At 44.3% G+C, this 27,115-nt stretch overlaps 2 protein-coding genes across 5 annotated transcripts in view; one reads left to right on the top strand and one right to left on the bottom strand.

Moving 5' to 3' along the window:
* Positions 1-8,937, top strand: part of LRRC46 (leucine rich repeat containing 46) — a 28,568-nt gene extending 19,631 nt beyond the window's left edge. Inside the window, exons 5-8 of the mRNA XM_077459731.1 lie at positions 1,156-1,265; positions 1,379-1,448; positions 2,448-2,590; positions 8,003-8,937. Coding sequence (XP_077315857.1) covers positions 1,156-1,265; positions 1,379-1,448; positions 2,448-2,590; positions 8,003-8,580 — 901 coding nt within the window. The 3' untranslated portion in view covers positions 8,581-8,937. The remainder of the gene's footprint in view (positions 1-1,155; positions 1,266-1,378; positions 1,449-2,447; positions 2,591-8,002) is intronic.
* Positions 8,663-27,115, bottom strand: part of SCRN2 (secernin 2) — a 113,131-nt gene continuing 94,678 nt past the window's right edge. For all 4 annotated transcript variants that reach the window (XM_077459729.1, XM_077459727.1, XM_077459730.1 and 1 more), the window contains 3 exons: positions 26,440-26,602; positions 25,136-25,316; positions 8,663-8,972 (listed from right to left, as the gene is read on the bottom strand). In XM_077459729.1, the coding sequence (XP_077315855.1) occupies positions 8,802-8,972; positions 25,136-25,316; positions 26,440-26,602 (515 nt within the window). In that variant the 3' untranslated portion in view covers positions 8,663-8,801. The remainder of the gene's footprint in view (positions 8,973-25,135; positions 25,317-26,439; positions 26,603-27,115) is intronic.

The following is a 27,115-nucleotide window of genomic DNA, read 5'->3' on the forward strand; positions in this document are numbered from 1 at the left end:
TGCTGTGACACCAATGGGTGCTGTGACACCGATGGGTGCTGTGACAGGTACACTGATGGGTGTTGGGACAGGTACACCAAGGCGTCCTCTAAAAGGTATACCGATGGGTACTGTGATAGGTACACCAAGGGGCGCTCTGACAAGTACACTGAGGGGTGCTCTGACAGGTACACCAATGAGGTGTTCTTACAGGTACACTGATGGGCTGCTGTGACAGGTACACTGATGGGCTGCTGTGATAGGTACACTTTAATCCAGGGTAATCAGGGCAGTGGTGTAGAGTACAGAAGGGGTTAATCAGTAACTCACTGTTCCTTGGTTCTCCTCCTCACTCAGGAACAGTGTGTGAGGAGGAGAATCTGGTAACTGCAAGTTACTGCTGTTTACATTGGCTATCGACTGTGACTGGATACAGCCAACGTGGTAAAGAGCCAATGAAATTCTGATTGAGCAGGATATAAAACACTTCCCAAAAATAAGAATTTCTAATGGTGTATGTGATTTTTGTTTTGTAAAATCCATTGCTTCCAAAAATCGAATGTTAAAAGCAAACAAAATCTTGACCTACTTTTGACGAAATTCGACACATTGAGAATTTTTGTACAAATTTTCTTTCAAAATTGTACTAATGTAGACCCAACTTAAGGCTGTATTTGCACTTGAGCTGAGCATCTTTTAGTTGTTTTACATTTTTATCTGTTTATGTTTCCTTTAAAGTTTTAAAAACCACCAGATATGTGCTCCTCCACCTAATGCCACACACGGAGGCTTATTGTAACAAATATGACCCTCTATTATAGACAAGTCACATAATGCTTGAGAATATCAAACTCCGGCAATAATTCAGGGGTATCGCCACTTCCATCCACAATGTGTATCAACTCCACATAGAGTAAAACCGTTAATAATAACATTTTTGGAATCAGTGTAACTACTTACATAAAAATTAGGCAACCAAAAATGTAAAGACAATGTACTCTGGGGATACTGAGTGGATTGTTTCCTCATTCTCTGGTGTGTTTTGATGTCACAAGTGTCAGCTCTTCCCTATGCGTTTCGTCACAACTGATGTCATCTGGGTTCTGTTTGACCAAACAAAAAGTTACTGGCTTTTTTTAATTTAGTTGGATTTGCATGTTCACATTTGTATTGCAGGTTCCTTAATCTTTCTGGAAATCGAATTGAGAAAATTCAAAATCTCCGCTCCTTGCAGAACCTTCAGTTCTTGGATCTATCTAATAATTTGATTCAGAAACTAAATCCTGGTGAGCTTTATAAACACTCAGCATCTCCTTGCACTTCAAACCTAAAATTGAAACTGGATTCCAATGATTATGTGCTTCTGGATCTCAAATGTCAACTTCTTTTATCTGAACAGGAGAATTACCCCAGAATCTGCTCATCTTAGATGTGTCTGGAAATCCATGTACAAAGACGAAAGGCTACAGGTGAGGCTTTAGACACTATCAAACTGTGGATAGAGCCATTTTGTATGTAGAACCATCAAAATCTTCACGGTCTATGCAAATATGGGGGGGAGATAACATGTACTCAGGCTATATTCTCTGCAATTTGAATGTGTGACCGCAGAAAATTCTGCATTATGACCACTAGATGGAGCAGAGGAGCATACTTATTTTCTAAGATAGTCAGCACCATCTAGTGGCCATAGTGCAATATTTTATGCATTAACACATTTGAACTGCTGCATAAATAACCTGGGAACATTTGATTGTTTGGGAACAAACTTGCATGCAGTTTTGATGCAAGAACAGCTATGTGAATTTTTTTACACCCCATCCAGTCATCAGGTGTGAGACTGAAGTGAAAACACTGGCAAAAAAAATGTACATTTACATGGATTTGCCCAAGAAAGATTGAGCTCCAGTTGGTGTTATCAAGAGGAGTATAGTTCCCACATTCTACTCCTGGGTAATGCTGCAATGGTGGGGATGATCCATAAAAAATAGAGAGAAGAAAACAAGCCCAAAAGTAGAATTGGTAATGGCAACCAGGTAGGTTTAATTTTTTGGAAAAATAGGGTTAATTCTGATTGGTTGCTTGATACAAAAACTTTACTCTACTAGTTTTGGGGCTCTTTTACACAGGTAGCTGGACTGGGGGTGGTAAAAACTGGAGACTAAGCTGTGGTTTTACCACCCTGGCTACCTACTCAAATCTTATAATTACAGCCTGCCAGAGCTGTTCTAAAGCCACAGCCGTTGCATTTTTAACTCTTCTGTAAATGCTAGTTTCTATGCTTCAGTAAAGTGAAGCATATACAGGCTCTGCACATAGTAACGCATTTGTCATCTGTCTGAGACCATTTACAGGTGTGACAAAAGCAGATGGTCACCATCTCTATTGTGCCAAGCCCTATACCCACCACAAGGTCTGCCAATGTACAAAATTGTTATAAGTTTGTAAGATATTCATTTCTTTCTCAGACAGCAAGTACTAGACGCCTTGCCCCTCCTGCAAGAACTAGATGGAGTAACCGTAAGAGCCCCAAGCAGCCAGAAGTCTGTCAGCATAGAAGAAAAAGATGGCAGTGACAGTGATGACCCCAGTCTGCTGTCCGAAGATTCAGGTACAAAATACTGTGATCCTAACCCCTTCATGCCTAAGCCTTTTTTCTGACATTCAATGCTAAAAATATATATATATATAAATATATTAAATAAAAAAATAAATACATTTTTTATATATATATATATATATATATATATATATATATATATATATATATATAAAATATACACACATACACATATTCTATATATACATACATACACACACACAGTGGGGTTTATTTACTAAAGGGAAATCTACTTTGCACTACAGGTGCACTTGGAAGTGCAGTCGCTGTAGATCCGAGGGGGACATGCAAGGGAAATAAAAAAACTTAATTTTTGCTTGCACATGATTGGATGATGGAAATCAGCAGAGCTTCCCCAAATTTCAATCTTCCCCCTCAGATCTACAGCGACTGCACTTCCAAGTGCACTTGTGGATTTGCCTTTAGTAATCAACCCTACTATCCCACAAAAGTGAGTACACCTCTCACATTTTTGTAAATATTTTATTCTATCTTTTCATGTGACAACACTGAAGAAATTACACTTTGCTACAATGTAAAGTAGTGAGTGTACAGCTTGTATAACAATGTAAATGTGCTGTCCCCTCAAAATAACTCAACACACAGCCATTAATGTCTAAACCGCTTGCAACAAAAGTGAGTACACCCAACATATTTTGTGTGGCCACCATTATTTTCCAGCACTGCCTTAACTCTCCTGGGCATGGAGATCACCAGAGCTTCACAGGTTGGCACTGGAGTCCTCTTCCACTCCTTCATGATGACATCACAGAGCTGGTGGATGTTAGAGACTTTGCGCTCCTCCACCTTTTGTTTGAGGATGCCCCACAGATGCTCAATAGGGTTTAGGTTCTTTAGGCTTCTTTAGTAAGGCAGTGGTCATCTTGGAGATACATACACACACACACACACACACACACATACATATATATATATATATATATATATATATATATAAAATAACTTTTTTTAACAGAGACCCTAGAGAATAAAATGGTGATCGTTGCAATATTTTATGTCATACTGTACTTGTGCTACAGTCTTTCAAATGCAATTTTTTTGAAACGAATACACTTTCATGAATTGAAAAAAAAAAAATATATATTTTGTTGTATAATGTGAAAAAATAGGTTACATCGAGTAAATAGATTCCTAACATGTCATCCTTTAAAATTGCGCACACTCGTGGAATGGTGACAAACTTACTTACTTACATAGATTGACGCTTTAAAATTTCTACAGGTTACCAGTTTAGAGGTACAGAGGAGGTCTTGTGCTAGAATTATTGCCCTCGCTGTAACGATCATGGCGATAACTCACGTGTGGTTTGAACACCATTTACACTTATGGGGTCGACTTACATGTGCATTTGCTTTTGGAGGGATGGGGCCCTTAAAAAATAAATAATTTCTGATCACTTTTATTGCTGTCAGAAGGAATGTAAACATCCCTTGTGACAGTAAGGCCGCGTACCCACGCGGGGACTGTTCGCCCAACTTTGTCCGTCAAACAGTTTCGGCAAACAGTCCGCTCAAAATTAGCATGGACGGACATGGCCACACACGACGGACGAACAGTTTGCTGAAACCGTGCGCGATGACGTGAACGGCACGTACGACGGGATGAAAAATACGACGTCCTATACACTGCATTATAACTTTCGGCATGTAAATCCTTTCTGAGCATGCGCGGAACTTTGTTTGACGAACAAGCCTACACACGAGGGGACTGTTCGCTCAAACAAGGTTTCAGCGGACAGTTTTTCGGAATTTCCGAAAAACCTTGTTCAGCGGACTGTCCGCTGAAACTGTCCGCTGAAAGCCCACACACGAGCGGACTGTCCGCCGAAACACTGTTCAGCGGACAAAGTTGGGCGAACAGTCCCCGCGTGTGTACGCGGCCTAATAGGTGCTGACAGGTCCTCTTTATGGAGAGATGTGGGGTCTTTAAGACTGCAAACCCCTCCTCTGCACTTAAAAGCATTCAAAACGCCAAGTTTGGCTGTTTTGAATACTGTAATTTTTTTTAATTTGGCATCTTTTAAGTCTTCTGTAAAACGGAGGTGATGTCATGACATTGCTTCCCGGGTTACTAGATCCAAGACCCAACTGAAGCTGATTCCAGTGTTCTGTCAAAAGAGCTAACTCATCAAAATCTCCAACCATGTCAATTCTGGTGACTCTTCAGCAGCTGTAATTGGAGATTTTGACTAATTGGCTGTATTCACAGAACACAGGCAGCGTATACAATACGGTACATGACGAGTTGGCTGTTTTGACAGAACACCAGGTAAGGAGTAAAAAAGATGTCGCCACCTTGGTTCCAATTAACCACTTCCAGACCACCTTCCGCACATTTACTATGGCAAGGCGACCCTGTACATTGCTTTGTGCAGTAGCCTCTGGGGGCGCATGCACACTGATTGCCGGGGGGGGGGGGGGGGGGGTTAACCAGCAACCAATGTCCACCGGCCATCCGTAATTGTTCCCCAGAGAGGCAGAACGGCAATCTGCCTTTGTAAACAAGGCAGATCGCCGTTTTGACAGGGGAAAAAAAATAGAGATCTTGTGCAATAGAGCATCATGGGAAATGCAGTTCCAAAACATCTGGGGTGCCAAGGTTCACCATCACTTAACCGTTTGATCGCCCCTGATGTTAACCCCTTTCCTGCCAGTGTCATTTGTACAATAACAGTGCATATTTTTAGCACTGATCACTGTATTAGTGTATTAGTGTCACTGGTCCCCAAAAAAGGCATCACTACTTAGTGTCAGATTTGTCCACCGCAATGTGGCAGTCCCACTAAAAATCACTGATCGCCTCCATTACTAGTAAGAAAAATAAAAATAACAGAAAAATATCCCATAGTTTGTAGACTCTATAACTTTTGCGCAAACCAATAAATATATACGCTTATTTGGATTTGTTTACCAAAAATATGTAGCAGAATACATATTGGCCTAAATCGATGAAGAAATTAAATTTTTTTTTTCAATTTTTTACTGGATATGTTTTATAGCAGAAAGCAAAAAATGTATATTCATTTTTAAATTGTCACTCTTTTTTTTGTTTGTTTTGCAATACGGCACTGCATTGCTTTATCTTTATTTTTTGCGCTATAAACAAAAAATGCAACATTTAAAAAATTTGCTATAATAAATATGCCCAAAAAATATATAAAAAATTATTTTTTTCTTCAGTTTAGGCCAATATCTATTCTTCTACATGTTTTTGGTAAAAAAAATTGTAATAAGCGTATATTGATTGGTTTGCACAAAAGTTATAGTGTCTACAAAATAGGGGATAGATTTATGCCATTTTTATTATTATTTTATTTTATTTTTACTAGTAAATGGCAGTGATTTTTAGCGGGACTGTGATATTTTGACGTCAAATGGGGGTGGGGGGGGGGGGGGGGTCACCCATTTATAACAGCTGTCAGCTTGAAAAGGCTGCAATCGGCGGGACACCTCCCATGGAGGCGAAGCTTCCTTTTTTTTTTTATCTCTGGAACGTCGGTGCAGTGATTGACATGGATTTACATCGCGGGACACTTTTTTTTTAATAAAGAAATTGTGAAAAACTGTCTGCGGTTTTTACTTTTTTTTTTTTTTTTGGTGAATGGGTAAGGGGTACAATGTGTCCCATACCCATTCACATAGGAGTGGGGCTGGGATCTGGGGGGGCCCCTTGTTAAAGGGGGCTTCCAGATTCCGATAAGCCCCCCGCCCGCAGACCCAGACAACCACCAGTCAGGGTTGTCGGCATGAGGCCCTTGTCCCCATTAACATGGGGACAAGGTGTTTTGGGGGGGGACCCAAAAGCACCCTCCCTATGTTGAGGGAATGTGGCCTGGTACGGTTCAGGAGGGGGGGTGCTCTCTTGTCCCCTCCCTCTTTTCCTGCGCCCTGCCAGGTTACATGCTCAGATAAGGGTCTGGTGTGGATTGTGGGGGGACCATCACACCTTTTTTTTTTTTTTTACATTTGGTGATGGGTTCCCCTTAAAATCCATACCAGACTTTTTTTTTTCAATGATTTTTTTTTAATGTATATTGCTGGGACCCACGAGCAGTTTTAAATGACATTTTTTACTTTAGAAATGTCATTTTGCTGCGGTACTGTTATAAACATGGGAAAGAGGCACTACTTTACAGGCAGTCTAAGGAGACCCTCAAGGCACGATATTTAAAGGAATATTTCATTTTGATTGTTCCACTTTGAGTATTATGAAAATCACTGCTTCTGAAAAAACTGCAGTTTTAAAAACTTTTTCCATTAATACATGTCCCCTGGGGCATGACTCGGGTCCCCAAACACTTTTAATGGCAATAACATGCATATAAAAAGATCACTTGATTTTTCACGTCCATGTCCCATAGACTTTAACGGTGTTCGCACAAATTTTTTGTCTGTTTGCTTGTTCTGGTGCGGGGGGGGTGTTCGTCTCATCCCTAGTGACAACAGTTGGTGCGATTATTCGCAAGTAGAAGAAACACAAAGTAACTGTTAATCTCCCTCTGATCCCTCGCTGGATCAAGAGGGAGCTCAGGTATTGTGGGGGCTGCTGCACACAATGTTTTTTTATCTTATTACATTAAAAGGTAAAAAAAAATCTGCCTGTAAAACCACTTTAAATGACAACTTTCTGTATTTAAAAGTCCTGTGTTATTGGTTTGTAAAGTGAATATGCAAATCCTTGATTTTGGATCTTGCATATGCAGCCTACCAAACCGGCTGATCCAGGGAAAACTGAGTCCTGTGCTCTTGGCATCTCAGGTTCCACTGGCTCAGTCAAATCATTGGCAGACCATCCATTAGGGGCCATTAGCATTGGCCTCCAAAAAGGGTTGGCTCGAGGCTCAGTGCTCTTGTGCCACTTGTGTGACATTAGTGAAATAATATTCGCAGTGTCTTCCTGCTTTTCCTCTCAGCCAATCAAAAAGCGGCTCCTGAGACCTGATTGGCCAGCCAGTCTTTTCAGGACCCGGATTCTCAGGACCCACCTCCTGTTCGGCCGGGAAGAGACAAATCGGCCCCAGCAGCAGCAGTCTCCCCTAGAGCCTTACCCTGGATTGCACCGCCACCTTCCTTCCCGCACCTCTCACCTGTATAAGGTAGAGGCCATGGATCACACATGGAGGGGTGGTGGTAGCGTGAGGATCGGCGGCCATAAAGCCCTGGGGTGGCGGGATTAGTGTAGTGCGAGTGGATCGCCACTGTGCGAGTGAGGGGGTCGGGTCTGTGTGCTGCGCAAGCGCCCCCCCCCGCCCCCCCCAAAAACGAACAAAAATTTTTTTGACTACCAGCCACCACTAGTTCAAATATATCAAAATCTATAGGAAAATAGAACTTAGGTTCCTAATGGACATTTCCACTTTTAACACGTTAATTCTCTTCCCAGACAGTCTCTCATCTCTGACTCAGGACATGCTGCAAAGGTCTCATCAGAGGAGGCAGAGGGTACTAAGAGAACACGAGGATCGCCTGGCAGAACTGAATGAGAACAGAGATGGCCAATCCTTTGTTTCATCCCAGCAGTTGTGCAGTGCTGAACTGCCTGGAACCTCTCGTCTTAATATAGACTCACAGGACAAAACCTCTCTGCAAACTAAGAACACCGCTAAACCTAACAAGGACCATCAGGCTGCCTCTCTACTTGAGAATAAGACCAAAGATCTCCCTAAGGTTGGGAAAGTTGTATTTAAGAAACAGACAGCAGCCCCTGCTAGTGCTGGAGTTTCAACTGAAAAAAGAACTAACTTAATTAAAACAGCACCAGCATCTAAAACGCAAACAAAATTTCAGCAAACGAGTAGGCGTTTTGCAGAAATAACACGAGGTACAACCTCTTGTAACCCGAAGGAAAGACAGACTACTCAGAAAATAACACGGCACATCTCAGAGAAGGAAGCCGCTCCGGGTAGATCAGCCATGAGCGCTCCAAATCAGAAACGGGCTGTCTCCTCAAAGAAATTGTAGACTGGTTGGTCTCTGTATAGACTGCATTTTTTTTTCTCAAAGTACATATCTGCATGGTAAAAGAAAGGAACATGAAACACCATGCTTGCCAGAGCAGGTTGTATTTATGGATTGCTGTAACAACAAGTTTATTGAAAACATTTATTATGGCTGCCATTAATTTGAAGAATGGTGTTAGGTGGCGCAGTAATGCGCTGGCAGCAGGCATGGTTCATAAACCGTTAGCGGTTGAACTCTTTGTATAATGCAATCTCTTTCTCCACGCTGAGACGAAATAGGTCAAATAATTCCAGAAGATCTGGGCTCTTGGTTTCATTGAGGAAGTTACTGACCACCAATAAATTCTCTTTCTCCATTTCTCTTTGTTTCTTCTGTAGCGTCTCTAGAGCCTCCTGTCCACATAAATAAGGCTTATATTAGAACAAAAATATGAAAGTCTTTATAACTTGCGGCATTACACAAACTCTGCATAAATGTAATTCAAACACCCCAAAGATAGTCTTATACCCCCCACATCTGCATTTCTATCACTTGCTGTGAATGCCAAGGGTGCCTACTGTAGATACCCGTCTCCGCTCACCATCCAAGGACACCGATGAATGACTGGTGTGCTGCACCCATTCATTATTGTCCTATTGGTTAATTGTAATTAGGCAAAAACACATAGCAGGCAGCCATTGAGGTAAACACGTTTTTCAAAAATGTCTAAAAGAAGTGGCCATTGTACAGAGGTAGGTGGAAAGCTAGTATTGGACCCATAGGTTTACTTTACTGCTATTGTTATCTTAAGGTATTATTGTTGGTGTAAAAGATCTGTTGTCAGGGCTGGGCTCAGCCCTTCCTTCTCAGAACTGGCCACTCAGCTGTCGGCTAATTGCCAGCAACTATCTCTCCACAGTTACTCAGCTGTTGATATCCTGCTCATCAGTCCTGCCTACTTATGGCCCGTACACACGATCGTACGACCGTTTCCGCTTAAGGCCGGGTTCACACTATAGCGATGCGGGAACGCCGCGAATCCGCGGCGTTTACCCGCATCGCACACCTCCCGCCGGCAGTTCACACTGCCCTATGCGGACGGCTGGGAGTGTCAATGTTATGTTAATGACACCCCCAGATCCGTCGGCATATCGCAGTGCGATCTGCCGACTCGCACAGGAATCGGATCGCATGGTGTGAACCCCCATGCGATCCGATTCTGTTGCGGACCCAAAAAAGGGTCCCGTGCGAGTTTGCTGCGGGAGCGCTGCGAATTCAGCCATACTATCTGTATGGCTGAACTCGCATCGCTACGGAGATCGGATGTGATTTGCTGTGCGAATCACATCCGGATCTCCCCCCGCAGCGGTGTGAACCGGGCCTAATAGTCGCAAGTAGAAATTGAATAGCTAAATAAACTCATGAAAATTCTCGTACGACAGAAAAAAATAAAATAAAAAATCGGAAGTGATGTCATGCGTTATGTATCTGTATTGAATTTTCGGAAGAAAGCTATACCGACTAACCGAAAATCGTACGATCAGGAATTGTACGAGGAAAATGATCGTGCATGCCCGATCGAATAAGATTGGATAAACGGTCGTTTTGGCTGTCGTAAGTAGTGTACACATGATCTGAAAATCGTACAATCCTTCCTCGGACCGTTTTCGTACGATATTCAGATCATGTATACGGGCCATAAAGTTGTTCAGCTCAGTGGATCTCTGCTTTTGCCAACATCACAGAAACTATCTCATGCGATCCTGTTCAACACTGGCTTTGCTGACATCCCTTCTGGCTCCAGATCCTGCTTGCTGTTCCACTACATTGATCACTGACTTCTGGCTTGGCTGACTATCCATTCCGGTTACTGAACTTTGGCTATGTTTTGACTACGTTTGTTCTTTTTACCTTCATTATTAAACACGTGTGTTTTAACTGTACGTCTGTCTTGGCCTGATTTCATGGTTTCTGACATCTGGTTCCTGAGCAGGTGGCTTCTAGACCCCAGATGATCTCCACAGTCTCTTTGGCTTGTGGTGTAATATGAGAAGGGTTGAAATGTAAACACCATGCCACTGCTAAGAGGTCCAGATACAACTTTATTCCAATAAAGGTCAGGAGTACAGATCAAGAAATAGCCAACGTGTTTCGAGGGGACTACATGGGCCCCTTCATCAGGGCTAGAAAGAACATAAGAAGATTATCATGTCATTCTGAAATCAATACAATCTCCCCTCCACGGGGTCATAATTAAAACCAAACCGTCAATAGTAATGAGTGTAAATATAATTACATAAAGAGAACATGAGCACAAAAATAAGAATATGGGTGCTGAAAGAAAGGGAAAGAAAATGATAATACTAATAATCATCATCACTATTATTAACCACTTCCCGACCGGCGCATGACGATGTATGTCGGCAGAATGGCACGGGTAGGCAAATTGGCATACAGGTGCGTCCATTTCAAATTGCCGCCGTGCCATCACGTGCGTGCCGGTCGGGATCCCCCTGAGTCCAGTCGTGGGTCCCGCGGACTCGATCACTGCGGGGATACCCTGCGAACATCTCACAGGGAGGCTGAACGGGGAGATGTGGAAGTAAACAGCATCTCCCCGTTCTGCCTAGCAACAAGTGACATTGATCTCTGCTCCCTGTGATTGGAGCAGAGATCGGTGTTCACTAAAACACGCCCATGCCCCCGTCAGTTAGTAACACGCCCCTAGGACACACTTAACCCCATACACTGCCACCCTCTGGTTAACCCCTTCACTGCCAGTGTCATTTATACAGTAATCACTGCATTTGTATAGCACTGATTGCTGTATAAACGACAATGGTCCCAAAAATGTGTCAAAAATGTCTGATGTGTCCGCCATGTCGCAGTCACAATAAAAATTGCTGATTGCCGCCATTACTAGTAAAAAAAAAAAAAAAATTATTAATAAAAATGCCATAAAACTATCCCCTATTTTGTAAACGCTATAAATTTTGCACAAACCAATCAATCGCTTATTGCTAATTTTTTTTACCAAAAATATGTAGAAGAATACGTATCGGCCTAAACTGAGGAAAAAAATGTTTTTTTATATATTTTTGGGGGATATTTATTATAGCAAAAAGTAAAAAATAATGCGTTTTTTCAAAATTGTTGCTCTTTTTTTGTTTATAGCGCAAACAATAAAAACCATAAGGGTGATCAAATACCACCAAAAGAAATCTCTATTTGTGTGAAAAAAGGACGTCAATTTTGTTTGGGAGCCACGTCGCACGACCGCGCAATTGTCAGTTAAAGTGATGCAGTGCCGAATCGCAAAAAGTGGTCTGGTCTTAAGTCAGCAAAATGGTCCAGTCTGAAAGTGGTTAAAATGATACGTTGTGGATGAGATGTTACCCCAATAAAAAAAAAAAAAAAAAAAAAAGGAGGAGGAGAAAAAAAATAAACTCTCGAAACTGGTGTGTGTATAAATTGAACCATACATCTGATTGTACAGTCGTAACCGAAATAATTTTTTTTTTAAATAATGGCATAATAATAATACTAATAACATTATTAATAATGATGATATTACTACCAACAATAACAGTCATAATGACTATTGTTAAAATAATACATTCTTGGCATTAAATTGATGTAAAAGGAATAAATGTGTGTATTTTATGTTCCTTTTATCAATTTAATGTCAAGAATGTATTATTTTAACAATAGTCATTATGACTATTATTGTTGGTAGTAATCTCATCATTATTAGTATTATTGTACTATTATTATTATATTGAATACATGTATCTATTCCCTTTATATCAATTTAATGCCAAGAATGTATTAATTTTAACAAATACAGTCAGTAATATCATCATTATTATTATTATTTTGTTTTCATTTCTTTTTTTCCTTTTACGACTGTACAATCAGATTGCATAATGGAGGTTCAATTTATACACATACCAGTTTCAAGAGTTTTTTTTTATTTGGTTAAAATCTCATCCCCAATGTAAAATTTTAATAATAATAATAATGATTATTATTAGTATTATTATCATCATTTTTTTTTTCTTTCAGCTCCCATATTATTCTCTTGACATGATAATCTTATTATGTTCTTTCTAGCTCTGATGAAGGGGGCATGTAGACTCCCAAAAACTCATTGGCCATTTCTTGATCTGTACCCCTGACCTTTAATGGAATAAAGTTGTATCTGGACCTCTTAGCAGTGGCATGGCGCTTTAATTTCAACCCCTCTTATATTGCACAGATTTTAGCCTCTTACTAATTTTAAGGCGATAAAACAAAATCTCTAGCCTCAGTGCAAGTAATATGTTTGTCTTGCAATTAGTAGGCTGCTGGGGAGTATGAAAACGCTGCTTGTAATAAAGGCCTGACAGAGTTATTCTTTATATTATATTTTCTTTAAAAGCTTGGTTTTCCACCACATGGAGGAATTTCATGGAGTACTAGAGCATTCTCCCCCCCCCCCCCCTCAGAGATAGCTTGCTCCCGCACTTTAGGACTTTAACATTTAAAGTTTGCCCTAACATACTGTACATCCAGTTTTTGGAGACAGTTAAGGGCTTTCATTTGGATGCATATATTTTTTTCCCCATGGTTTTAATTTTGCAAAAAATTTAAGAAATAGGGAAAACATTTCCTGGTAACTTCTCTAAACACAGCTTTTCTGTAATTTGCGCATCCTCCTATACTTGCACTAAAATATAATCAAATGCTTTTGATCAAAAGCATAAAATAAATGAGATTTATATGTAACATAATTAGGTAGAAAAAGTCCATCTAGGTCCCGTTATAGAATGGTAACATTCCAAGTGGAAGCTTGTGTTTTAATTCAAGGGAGCTTTTTCCCCCCCTTTTTTTGTTGCCATTTTGTAACGCATTTAGAAAAAAAGAATTGGGTACATTTTTAGCATAACATTAACCACTTGCCGCCCGCCCTATAACAAAATGACGGTGGCAAAGTGGTTTCATAATCCTGACCGGACGTCATATGACGTGATCAGGATTTTGAGCCGCTGCGCGCCACCGGGGAGCGTGCATCGCGGCGATCGTTGTTGCGGGGTGTCAGTCTGACACCCCGCAACTACGATCTCGGTAAAGAGTCTCCTGACAGAGACTCTGTACCACGTGATCAGCCGTGTCCAATCCGGTGATCGGCTTTTCCTCACTCGCCTCTGTCAGACGCGAGTAGAGGAGAGTTGATCGGCTGCTCCTCTGACAGGGGGGGTCTGTGCTGATCGATTATCAGCACAGCCCCCCGAGGATGCCCTCACTGGACCACCAGGGATGCCACCAGACCACCAGGGATGCCCAGGACAAGGTATGCCACCCTAGACCACCAGGGATTCCAGTCAGTGCCACAATGGATGCCAGTCAGTGCCCATCATGGATGCCAATCAGTACCCACAATGGGCATCACTGATTGACATGCATTATTGTTTGGCACTGATTGGCATCCATTAGTACAGTATATTAGAATACAATGCCACCTATCAGTTCCCATCTGTGCCGCCTATCAGTGCCCATCCGTGCCGCCTACCCATGCCCATCCGTGCCGCCCATCCATGCCAATCCGTGCCAGCTATCAGTGCCAATTTGTGCCACCTATCAGTGCCCATCCGTGTCGCCCATCGGTGCCACCCATCAGTGCCGCCTATCAGTGCCACATATCAGTGTCCATCAATGCCACCTCATCAGTGCCACCTCATCGGTGCCCATCAGTGCCGCCTTATCATTGCCCATCAGTGCCCATCAGTGAAGGAGAAAACGTACTTATTTACAAAGTTTTGAAACTGAAACAAAAAAAAACATTTTTTTTTTCAAAATTTTCGGTATTTTTTTATTTGTTTAGCAAAAAATAAAAACCGCAGAGGTGATCATATACCACCAAAAGAAAGCTCTATTTGTGGGAAAAAAATGATAAAAATTTCATTTGGGTACAGTGTAGCATGACCGCGCAATTGTCACTCAAAGTGCGACAGCGCTGAAAGCTCAAAATTGGTCTGGGCAGGAAGGTGTTTAAGTGCCTGGTATTGAAGTGGTTAAAGTGGAACTTTAGTCTGAAAAGTAGATCACTTCAGACTGGCCCGTTTTGCAGGTATATCTATGTAAAACATTAAAATTAAGGGTCTACGCTGTTTAAAATCCAGTAATACGCTATTCCACACATGCTCAGTTGCTCTCCATTCTTAGGCATTTTTAGGCACCACTGAGTTGGTAGAGGCCGAAAACTGCTTTTGCTTGATCTGTAACTGCCATGGTGCTGAACGTGTGATCAGTTAACACCAACCATTTGATGGTTTTGACGGTTTGGTTGAAAGCACAAGCAAATGTGACAGAGCAATTCCAGAAATGTAACTTTATTTTAAAAATCGATGAGTTTTTATGCTTTATGATATACTGCTGTTCAGGGGCTCTGGGCTTCAACAAAATGGCAGCCTCCAGCAAGAAGAAACAGGAGTAATGCTGGAGACAATTTACAGCATACACTCAGTTTGGTAGCAGAATTATTAATGTGGAATGTTGTTTCTTGCTAAATTAGTTATGGGTAAAGCTCTGCTTTTAGATAAGATCAAGTCAGGTTTGCATGTACTAAAATTTCGAATGACGCAGCAAATGTCAAATGTCATCCAAAACATTTAATGTATCCGTTTGAATCTGGATATTAATGTGGGACAGGAATATTTTTGCAGAAGTTCTCTGTAGCAGCATTGGAAGCCCAGGAGTTGGCTGATCCTGGCTGTCACTGACAGGACCCCTCCAGAACCTGCCTATCCAAATCCCATTTTAAATGCTACTGGAACTAGGGTGACCACATTTCCAAAGTGCCATTCAGGGACACACCCTCAGCATGCATTGATCGGTGATATCACAAGGGGGCGGTGCCACCATGTGATATGAAATCACTGGGTGGCCCCACCCCTTACCTATTTAAGAAATGTCACTTGGCTTACACAGCAGATGGCGGGTGGTCAGGCTTGAGAGTGCAGCAGGGTTTATATGCAAATTTAGTGCCTTAGATAGAAAAAGCATCCGTTTCATGCATGTTAGCCTAACATAGCAGCTGCAGGCGACCACTTATATTCAAAGAATGTAATTGTTATTTCAATGTTAGGCTAACATAAAAACATGAAACAAACGCTTTTTATTACTAAAGTTGCATATTAAAAATAACAAAAAAAAACAAAAAAACAAACATACTTTATACTATAAAAGGTCCACTGTCCACTACAATGACCCTTACATTAACCTACCCGATTCCTACACTTACCCTTAAACAGACCTACCCGATTACTACACTTACCTACCATTCCTATACTGACCACTACACTAACCTACCTCATTCATACACTGAGCTTTACACTGACCTACCTGACCCCTACACTGATCTCAATGATAAAAGAATATTGTCAGTGCAAACATACATTAGGAAGGTATGAATAATATATGTTCCCAGCTGAACACTAAAGGTAATTTCACATCCCTCCAAATAGCCATACAAGAAAAAAGGCAGAAAACTAGTATCTAACACTTAAAAACACACACAAATATAAAACCATATAAAAGCCCAAATGAGGCAGTACACAATAGAACCACAGAGCCCAGACAGCAGCACAAGTATACACACGGGTGAAGGAAAATCTGGTATCCTTACTAGGTGACAGCGCCCTCCACCACCATAAGAAATGCTTGTTCACATCCAAAGGTGGACCCCTGAATCAACAGAAGGTCAAAAGCACTTGTCCCACCTTGGGGAATGTATGACTGCCAGCAGCGGGTCTTGATACTCAGATATATTCCAGAACATACGGGTAAACAAAGTATACTAAGGGTCCGTTCACACAGGGGCAACACGACTTTCAACACGACTTTTGGAGGCAACTTGGACACGACCTGAACACGACTTGGGGCGACTTACAACACCACTTTATGTTGCCCCAGGCCAAGCGACTTTTGCTGCAGCCAATCAGAAAATGAGCTCTCAAGGGGAAACTCCACGCCAAATTTATTAAAAAAAGAGAGCATACCGAGAGCATACCAGGCCCTTAGGTCTGGTATGGATTTTAAGGGTAACCCCCTACGCCGGAAAATGGCGTGGGGATCCCCCCAGATCCATTCCAGACCCTTATCCGAGCACGCTACCCGGCCGGCCAGGAAAGGGGATGGGGACGAGCGAGCGCTCCCCCCCCCTCCTGAGCCGTACCAGGCTGCGCGCCCTCAACATGGGGGGGGCCTTGGGGAAGGGGGGGCAACATCTCCAGAAGAGAAGAACAGAAGCCCTCTTCTTCCGACTTTGGGGGTCTTGTCCCCCTCTTCAGTTCTTCATGCCGGGCCACCGCGCCTTCTTCTAGCTCTTTTACAAGCAGTGGCCCGGTCTTCTGTCGCCGCCGTCTTCTGTTCTTCTCTTCTGGAGATGTTGCCTCGTCGCTGTCTCCGCTCACTATGACAGAACACGCGGCGTGCGGCGACTTACATAGGGACATCACTGGATGATGTCCCAGCATCCTCTGTGAGAGTCGCCTCCGTATAGACGGAGATGCGACTTGGAGGCGACCTTCATTGAAATCAATGGGTTCCCGGGAGGTTGGGTTGGGTTCCCTTCTTGTCCATCCCCCCCCCCCTCCCCTTGTTTCATGTTATTTTATTTTGTTGTGCATTTTCTTTTTCCAATTATTTCTTTTGGCCCCGGGCACTGCCCTATGGGGGCCCTCCATGAATGCGGGATGTTATCCTTCACGCCTCCGGCGCTTCGGGGGCCTGCCGGACTACATGTGACTGAGGTGCCGCTCCGGATGCTGGTTTTGCGATTCCTCTGAGGGGTCGCCTTGACTCTTTTCCTGTTTGTGTGGGATACCCGGGGTACCCGGGGTGGGGATGCTGCCCTCCTGGGATGGTGGGGAGAGGGTCACCCATGCTCTTCTCCCCCCTGTTCTGGCTGGGGTAGTGCACCCGACCCCCCGGTTGGTGGGGGACGCTGATGTTATGTTGCTGATGCTACCATGGCCGCCTGGCTGTTAGGGTTGCATTCCTTTTGCTCTTATGTTATGTTTGATTTTTCTGTTTTAATCTTGCTTGCATGAATTTCTGGGGGCTCTGGTTATATACCTATACACACCTGGGGCATGCTGCATGCTGTGATTTATATGACTGGGGGGAATTGTTGCCGGGCCATATGCCCTATTGGGCGGAGTGGCGGGTGTACATAAGGGTGCTTTGCACCTGATACCTGCCACACTGCTACATGTGGCCCGCCTCCCCTACCCGCTGGGGGATTGAGAGGAGACCGGGGACGTTGCCTCGGTTGGCCCTGATGCGATTAACCCCGGGGCCACGTGCCCCCCCTTTTATAGGGGATGGGGCTGGCTGTTTCGGGGGCATGGACTTCGCGGCGGCTCTTGGTGTGTGCCCTCCCCTCCCACCCCCCGTTGACCCCTTTTGGGGTGGGGGGGGTGGGATGGGGGGAGTGTGTGGCTGTTGACGACCCACGCTCGTACAGCTCCCCGGGTTCAGTGAGGTCGGGGGGAGTCGAGGGCTCATACTCCTTGGCTGTTCCAGGTCGCTTCCCCACATAGGCCGGCACGTTCTCGGCCATTTTTGGTAGGGACGTGCCACGCAAGCATTTGGCTTGTCTTTAGGGGGTTTTTTTTTTTTTTTTTTTTTTTTTTTATTAACCCCATCGTGTCCCTTGCTGCCCTATCCTTTCCTTCCTATACCTTTCTTGACAGCATTCCCCCCTTTTTTTTTTTTTTTTTTTTTTCTCTTTCTTTCTCTTTTTTAGACTTAAGGGACACCCTACTGTGAGTCTTTCCCTTTCCCACTCTTAACCCCCCCCTTCTCTTCTCTCCCCTCCCTCTTCCCCCCCTCCCTTCTTTTCCTTCCCGGTCTCTTTTCCCTTCTGGTTGAGGATGGACAGCCTGTCACTATACTCCTTAAACGCGAAAGGGCTTAACACCCCGGAGAAACGCCGTATGTTAATGCATGACCTAAAAAGGGCGAAAATTGATATAGCTTATATCCAAGAAACTCACTTTAAAGAGGATCGATTACCGGTCCTCAAGAATAGATTCTTTCCTTTGATGTACCACTCCACTAATAAAACTAAATCTCGTGGTGCCTCTATTCTTATCTCCTGTAATGTACCTTGGACTCTCACGGATTCCGAGATAGACCTGGAAGGACGTTATGTCTTTCTTAAAGGACTGGTGGGAGGTGCACGGGTGACACTAGCGAATGTCTACGCCCCTAACGAGGGCCAGGACGTGTTTGTGCGGCGTCTTTTGACCAAGCTGATTGCCTTCCAGGTGGGTCAACTGATCCTGGGTGGAGACTGGAATGTACCCCTGGCCCCCCACGTGGATACCTCGGCGGGCTCGTCCTCCTTATCTATTAGTGCCCGTAAGCGTATCATCGCGTGTCTCCATGAGTCACAATTAGTCGATATCTGGCGTTTACAGCATCCGGGTGACAGGGACTATACCTTCTACTCTCCGCCTCACAAAATTTACACAAGAATTGATTATTTTCTTATACCACATAGCCAATTACATGCGGTCAGGGCCTCCTCTATAGGTCAAAAGACATGGTCGGATCATGCCCCCATTATGCTGACTTACAAGCTGTCTGCCACTTCTTCCCGACGGACACGTTTTTGGCGTCTTAATGACAGCTTACTACAGCGACCTGAGATACTGGAAGAGGTGACTAGGGAGCTTACTCTTTACTTTCAGACGAACACGACGGCTGACTCCTCCCCGGGGGTGGTGTGGGAAGCACACAAAACGGTTATTCGGGGTGTCCTGATTAAACACGGCTCGCGCATCAAAAAAGAGACTGGGAAACAGTTGGACTCACTTCTGGCCAAACTCCAGGTTCTGGAGTCAAAACACAAGGTCTCCCTGGATCCATCCGTGGAGGCTGAACTTTCCTCTATTCGAAGCCAGGTCAATGACCTCCTTGGCTACAAAGCCAAGGCGGCGTTACAAAAATGCAGACTTATGGCTTATGAATCGGGTAATAAGTGCGGGCGCAGTCTGGCGCGGGCGGTCCGAGACACCAAGACACAGACCTATGTCCCTCGAATCAGGTCGGAAGCGAATGTGGATGTCGGCCTCCCGCACCAGATAGCGGCTGCATTCAAAAACTTCTACAATACCCTTTACAATCTACCACCCCTCCCGGGAGGACGACCTCTGATGGAGGCGTATGTGAGTTCTAGTCAGACTCCCAAACTATCACCTGACAGTGTAGCTGAGTTAGAGGCCCCGATAACCCCTGAGGAGTTGGAGTCGGTGCTTAACACGGCTAAACCTGGGAGGGCGCCTGGACCGGATGGCTTCACCCTCCCGTATTATAAGACGTTATTCCCCATCCTTAGCCCTCGTATGGTGACCTTTTTTAATGACATAGGGAACACGGCCACCTTTGTCACTGATACTACTCGGGCTCATATTACGGTCATCCCTAAAGAAGGCAAAGACCCCTTGGCCTGTAGTAGCTACAGACCCATCTCACTGTTAAATACGGATCTTAAATTATTTACCAAGATAATAGCAACACGATTGGCCAGACATGTGCAGTCCCTAGTCCATCAGGATCAGGTGGGCTTCATTCCCACGAGGGAAGCCAGAGACAGTACAATCAAGGTATTGAATCTGATCCACGTTGCGAACCAGGGTCCTATTCCTTCTATTTTCCTTAATACAGACGCTGAAAAAGCCTTCGACAGGGTTAACTGGGAGTATATGTCCACTGTCCTCCACCACATAGGCTTAGGTGAGAAAATGCTTAGGTGTATAGCCCAATTATATGCTACTCCGACGGCACAAATTAAGGTGAACGGGATACTATCGGAGCCCCTGCTGATTAAAAATGGAACCAGGCAGGGCTGCCCGTTGTCGCCGCTTCTTTTTGCCCTTTCCTTGGAGCCCTTTTTATGTAGAGTTAGGAATAACCCCGATATCCAAGGCATAGTTGTGGGTGATGCTCACTTCAAGGTCTCTGCGTATGCGGATGACTTGCTTTTCTCCCTCTCCAATCCAGCGATATCCCTCCCGAATCTCCTCCGGGAATTCGAGGAATACGGGCAAGTCTCTAATCTAAAGATTAACTACACTAAATCAGAAGCCATGGGAGTGGCACTGTCGCAAGCAACCATACAGGGGCTTCGGTCCAGCTTTAATTTTAAATGGACGCCCACGGCACTGTCGTATCTGGGGACTTTTGTCCCGGCAAATCTAAATCACGTCTTTAAACTTAATTTCCCTCCCCTACTGATCAGAACCAGGACTCTTTTGGAATCCTGGAACAAAGGCCTTCATTCATGGTTTGGCAGGTGTAACCTGCTTAAGATGTGCATCCTGCCCAAATTTTTATATTTGCTGCAGGCACTCCCTATTTCGGTACCCACATCATATTTTCGACAGGTTCACGGTTTATTTACTGGCTTTATTTGGGCATATAGGAAGCAGAGATTGGCCCGGAATTTACTCTCCATGCCCAAACCCTTCGGCGGCCTTGCCGTTCCTGATGTAAAGAAATACTATCAGGCGGTACACCTCGGTAGAATTGTAGACTGGTGCAGGCACCGGGATCTGAAGCTTTGGATCCGGTTGGAGCAGGCCCTGGTCCGGGTGCCATTAACAGGGGCTACCTGGTGTTATAGACACCTCCCAGCCTACATGAAGAGGCATCCCTTGATAGGGACGACGCTACGGGTGGGGTCACAGATTTGCTCAAAGGGGTTGCTTTCCACGCCTAACTCCCCGCTATTTCCTATTATGGGGAACCCACAATTCTCCCCTGGGATGGACCCCCATCTTCTGCAGGTTATGTCCAGTAGCGGGCGCACACAAGCACGATGTTTCCGGATAGATGGGGATTGGCCGTCCATAGAGGTGCTCTGTAATACATCGGGACCTTATAAATTAGCATTCTGGACTGCTGTCCAACTTAGACACTTTCTTCGAACCCTTTCATTCCCCCTCCGATTTGATGGACCGTTGACTGCCTTTGAGGAATGTTGCTCTGGTAACGGGGTGCTTCCAAGAACGTTGTCCACAATGTATAATCTCCTTATCACACCCGGGGATAATGCTCACTTGACCTTCATGACAAAATGGGAGAGGGACTTGAACTGTACGTTTACTCCGACCCAGATTCACAACATTGTAGCATTGGCCCTGAAATCTACCATCTGTACTACTATACAGGAAACGAACTACAAAATCCTGACGAGATGGTACTTAACTCCACAGGTTTTGCATTCTTTCTATCCGACCACCTCTGCGCTTTGTTGGAGATGCGGACTGGAACAGGGCACTTTGTTGCATGTATTTTGGGCATGCTCGAAGTTGTCTTACTTTTGGTCCACTGTGAGGACCGTTACTCAAAAATTTACGGAGTATAATGTCCCCAATGACCCGGCCTTTTTCCTCCTGCACATGAACGCCATGTCCATTAAAAAGTACAAAAAATCCATTGTATGTCCATTGGTGAATGCCGCAAGAGCATGTATACCGCTCCACTGGAAAAGCGAGGCCCCTCCATCGGTGGCGTCCTGGGTTCGTAAGGTGGAGGAGATTAGTAGACTGGAGGACCTGGTGCTTACGGGGAGGCAACAGCAGGAAAGATTTAGGAAAACATGGGCACCCTGGCACCAATTTATTTTCTCGCCCGAAGGGGTACTTTTGAGAACCTTGTAATATGTTCGGCGATAGATACTGCATGGGGGGGTAGGGCAGTCCTGAATCAACCAGAAATCCCCCCCCTCCCTTCCCCCTTCACCTCTCCCCTCCCTCTTTTTCCCCCCCCCTCTTCTTCCCCATCCCTCTCCTTTCCCCCCCCTCACCTCACCCCCCTCTCCTCCCTCTCTTAGTCTTCCCTGTCAGGACCCCTTCCCCTATTCTTAATGGTCTCTGCCTTGGTACTGGGTCTCTACCGGGGTATCGAGGTTCTGATGAGAGCCGGAGATGGGGGAACTGAAGGGATTTAGGCTCCCAAACACGTTTCGGTATTGGAGATGTTATGGATGAGCCATGCACAATGTTTTTTATGACCCTGTCCCTCCTGTGAACTCGGTAATAGGTTTGATGTTGGTTCCCCTTTTCCCTCCCTCCCCTTTTCTTTTGTATCCCACTTCTATGTTGTATTATATGTTTATGCCCATGTTGGGCATTGTTTGAAAAGTAATAAAAATTTATATTTGAAAAAAAAAAGAAATCAATGGGTACCAGTCGCCTACAAGTCGGATTGAAGTAGTACAGGAACCTTTTCTGAAGTCGGAGCGACTTCAGTAGCGTGCATTAAGACGGCTCTCATTCACTTACATTGATTTTTACATGTTGTCCAACCTGAGGCGACTAGGGACGACCTGAAGTCGGATCTGAGTTTCCCCTGTGTGAACGAACCCTAAGTGCTCGCCGTTTGTATTAGTTTATCAACACAAATACGCACACACATGAAATCTTCTTGATTCAAAAAAGTGTATAGTAATACACAGAGTGTCGATTGCAGGTTGATGGCAGTGAGTGACATCATCCAGGTTAGCTCCTCCCTTCTTCGTGACATACCTGTCCACTACACTGACCTACCTGTCCGCTACACCGACCTACCGGATTCCTACTTCCTGCACTACTCCCCTACTCCTCCCACAAATTTACAATGTCAATCAGTGGATTCTGCTCACCTCTCTATGTCCTCCATTGGATGAGGTCTCTCCCCAGCACTGGGTACTGTTCTAGAGTCCCGACTCCCACCACACCGCCGCTCCTCGGTATCCCTCGCTGGCCAGGAGCTCCACCAACAGCTGCTGTATGCTCTGCATTGAGCACTGCCCCTCTCCCTCTGCCATTCTCACACTCACACACCCGGCCACCCACACCTGAGGGATCACGAGGGACATGCTGGACAACAGGAGTCCCTGGCCGGGGGGGAAAGTGCTGCGGAGAGCAATGCCTGCAATATGTCTCATCTGAGGTATAGGGGGCCGAAGCAGAGGAAGTACTTGGTACAGCACACTTGACTTGGGATGGCACGGCAGTGGCAGCAACAGCAGCACAGTAATATTGCTGCTCCCGGGGTGAGACAGTACCAGCTGCCCTCCACCCCCTCCATGCTACGCCACTGAGATGACATCATTGGCAATCGATCAGTGCAGAATCGCAAACGACTGCATCAGTTTCATTCCGGGACAGAGCTGCCAATTGCGGGAAAGTCTCGGGCAATCCGGGACACATGTTCACCCTAGCTGGAACAAATAACTGTGCCTTAAAATGGCACCTGGGATTTGAGTGGTTAAAGTAAAAGACATAACACCCTAAATGAAAATATAAGTTTTGTATACTTAGGTGCCAGATGATGCCTTCTGCTCATTAAAACTGAACTAAACCCTTTACAGCCAAGGAAGCGGCCATCTTGGCCTCTGTTTTATCTGCAACTGCCATGATGTTGCACATGTGATCAGTTACGACACCAGTCATTAGATGGTTTGACAGTTTTGTTGTGAGCATGAGCAAATGTGACAGCATTCCCGGCATTCCGGGAAACGTAACTGTTTTTAACCAATTCCATACTGGGCCTATTCTGGCACTCCTCTTCTACATGTAAAAATATTCATTTTTTTGCTAGAAAATTACTCAGAACCCCCAAACATTATATATTTTTTTAGCAGACACCCTAGGGAATAAAAAGACGGTCGTTGCAACTTTTTATCTCGCATGGTATTTGCACAACAATTTTTCAAACGCAATTTTTTTGTATAACGTGAAAGGTGATGTTACACCGAATAAATAGATACCCAACGTGTCATGCTTTAAAATTGTGCACACTCATGGAATGACGCCAAACCTCGGTACTTAAAAATCTCCATAGGCAAAGTTTTAACTTTTTTTTTATTTTTTTTACAGGTTACATGTTTAGAGTTACAGAGGAAGTCTAGTGCTAGAATTGTTTCTCGTTCTCTAACGCATGCGGCGACACCTCAGATGTGTGGTTTGAACAGCGTTTACATATGTTTTTAGATCACTTTTATTCCTATTAATGTAAACATCCCTTGTAATAGGAATCGTTCGTGACAGGTCCTCTTTATGGAGAGATGCAGGGTCAATAAGCCCCAGCATCTCTCCTCCTGGCTGGAAAGCATGAGATCGGGGGATAAATAAAAAAAATAAAAATCGCCTGGGCCTCTTGCTTTCTCCTCCCATCAGCATGCTTTTTTTTTGTGAGCACATGATCTGATTGACTACTTGTACTGCTTGTTTGTCTCACACTGTAGCCAGTACAGGGACTCAGAGGCTAACATCAGGTCAAATTCAAGTACTTACACTGCTTGCATTTAAAAAAAAAAAAATCAATGTATTCATTTATATTAATAGTTTAATATTTAAAAAGCTGCAATAATGTGTTTTTTTTATATCAGTTGCATTTACATTTGTATGAGAGTCTGTTAAGGAGCAGACCATCCACATGCTTAAGCTAGCAGGACTGCCCATTATTTTTATTATGGCCAATTTTAGCCACCACTCCCCATTATCAGCCTGTCCCAATTACTTAGTGGCCTCCATCATACCTCGTTGCCCTTACAGGCCTCCAGTGCCTTCTGGTGGTGCTTGTAAAGTTCATGTCTTCTGTCCACTTGGGTTTTAAACCGAGGAATCTGCCTGAGAGGGTCTTTTTCACCAAATACAGGGGACAGCAACCAGGGTACTTGTGTAGCGTGTGTGCCAAACACAAACGGCTTGAACACCGACCTGTGCCAAACATAGGAAGGTGGTAATATACAATCAGTGATCAAAAGGGATTTAAAGTATTACTAAACCCACAACAGTAAAAATCAGTCTGTAAATGTTATACTCACTGTGTAACTTAAGGGGTTAATCCTCTGCATTGTGTAAAAAGGTTGTTTTATTCTGTATGCACAGATCCTCCCCTTCTGCACTGTCTATCTGGGGAAGGCCAGCTAACACAGGCAGGGTAGCCCGTCCATTAGGGGCACCCGAGCGCCGCCCCCCCCCCCTCCTCTCTACCCCATTTATGCAATGGATAGATTCATGCATAGCCGCCGCTACCGCCCCCTATTCATGTGTACAGCCCTTTTCGGGTCACCGGGCATATGAATTAGAGCAGCCGGGTTTGTTTATGAAGAACCTGATTAGAGCCATAGGCTCTAATAGGTTTTAAAATAGGGTGGACTCAGGACGCAGAGCATTGCGTCTGTAGCCCACCCAGGTGTGTTGCAACAGCGAATGAAAATTCGCTGTTGCACCACTGATCCTCCTCCCAGCCAATCGGGAAGCAGGTATGAAGCCTGTTTCCTGATTGGAGAAAACGTCAGGCAATTCTATTGGATGTCTAGCACCGGGAGGAGGAGCTACCGCGGAAGCTGCTCCAGGAGAGGACACCGGAGCAGCTTTCCCCGAGCCCGCTACGCTCTCACCGCCGGCATCCAAGGTAAATACAGAGGGTAGTCATGGTTGGGGGCTGTGTTAGTGCCACTGAGTTTTTCCCCAAGCAAGGTTTCCTTTAGTTGCACTTGCAGGGCAATTATTATAAATTTAAAGTAGCTATACATGCTGAGACCAAACTATCAGATGTGACTTAAGAATGGATGTTTAACAGATTCAATCACATGATTCTACTAGGCACACAGGCATCGGAGACCCTGTATTGTGCAGGTAAAAGAAGTAATCATACAATAAAGGCGAGTACTGCTGGAAAATGCTTCACCAAGCTCAACATCCAGGAAAAGTTGATTTTAACATATAATGTCAGATGTTTTTATGTCTGCATCTTTAGTACTTAGAGTAAATTGTGGCTTGCAGTTTCAAAGGCGACTTCTGTGGGTGACATTTTTTGGTAGAGGTGGTCTCTTACTTGGATGGATCCGGTGTGCCAGTGATCAGATGGATGCATGGTAATTGAGACTGGGGTAGAATAGATATCATACTGCCTGTAGTGCGGAATCCACCAGAATCCATACAGATGCCACTCTCCTTATCCCGTAGTATGTGCAGCATTGAGTCAACTGTGATGTGCCCTAAAAAGGAATTGGATAGGTTATAACGTTACCATAGTTTGTTTAGATCTCAACAAGCTAAAACTGCATTTTTTTTTTCAAATTCTCAATTTCACTGCCTATTATGCAAAATATATTAGGGGTATTTTAAAATATTTACCAGTGCGCATGAAATGCAGCCTGACCAGTGCCACTTAAATGCAGCCTGACCCGTGCCATACAATGCAGCCTGATCTGTGTCATACAATGCAGCCTCAGCCTGACCTGTGTCATACAATGTAGCCTTACCTGCCTGGCGAGGACGTCATCACATCCGACAGAGCAGCCGGAGCCATGGACACACTCCATTCGGCCTGCTCTGTTTTCTGTCCATGACAGGCAAAGCAGAGTTACAGGTGACAGGATCGCCCGGCGCACGTGGCAGATGGCCGCCCAGTATTCCAACATGGTGGCGTGGTCTTGTTCAGTATTCGCTCCATAAGAAATGCACAGGAATTTCCCCCCCATTTTTTTTCTTATGGAACAAAAAATACG

This window comes from Lithobates pipiens, unplaced genomic scaffold (genome assembly GCF_037356315.1).
Source record: "Lithobates pipiens isolate NorthernLeopardFrog02 unplaced genomic scaffold, aLitPip1_a1.2 Scaffold_28, whole genome shotgun sequence".
Taxonomy (NCBI): domain Eukaryota; kingdom Metazoa; phylum Chordata; class Amphibia; order Anura; family Ranidae; genus Lithobates; species Lithobates pipiens.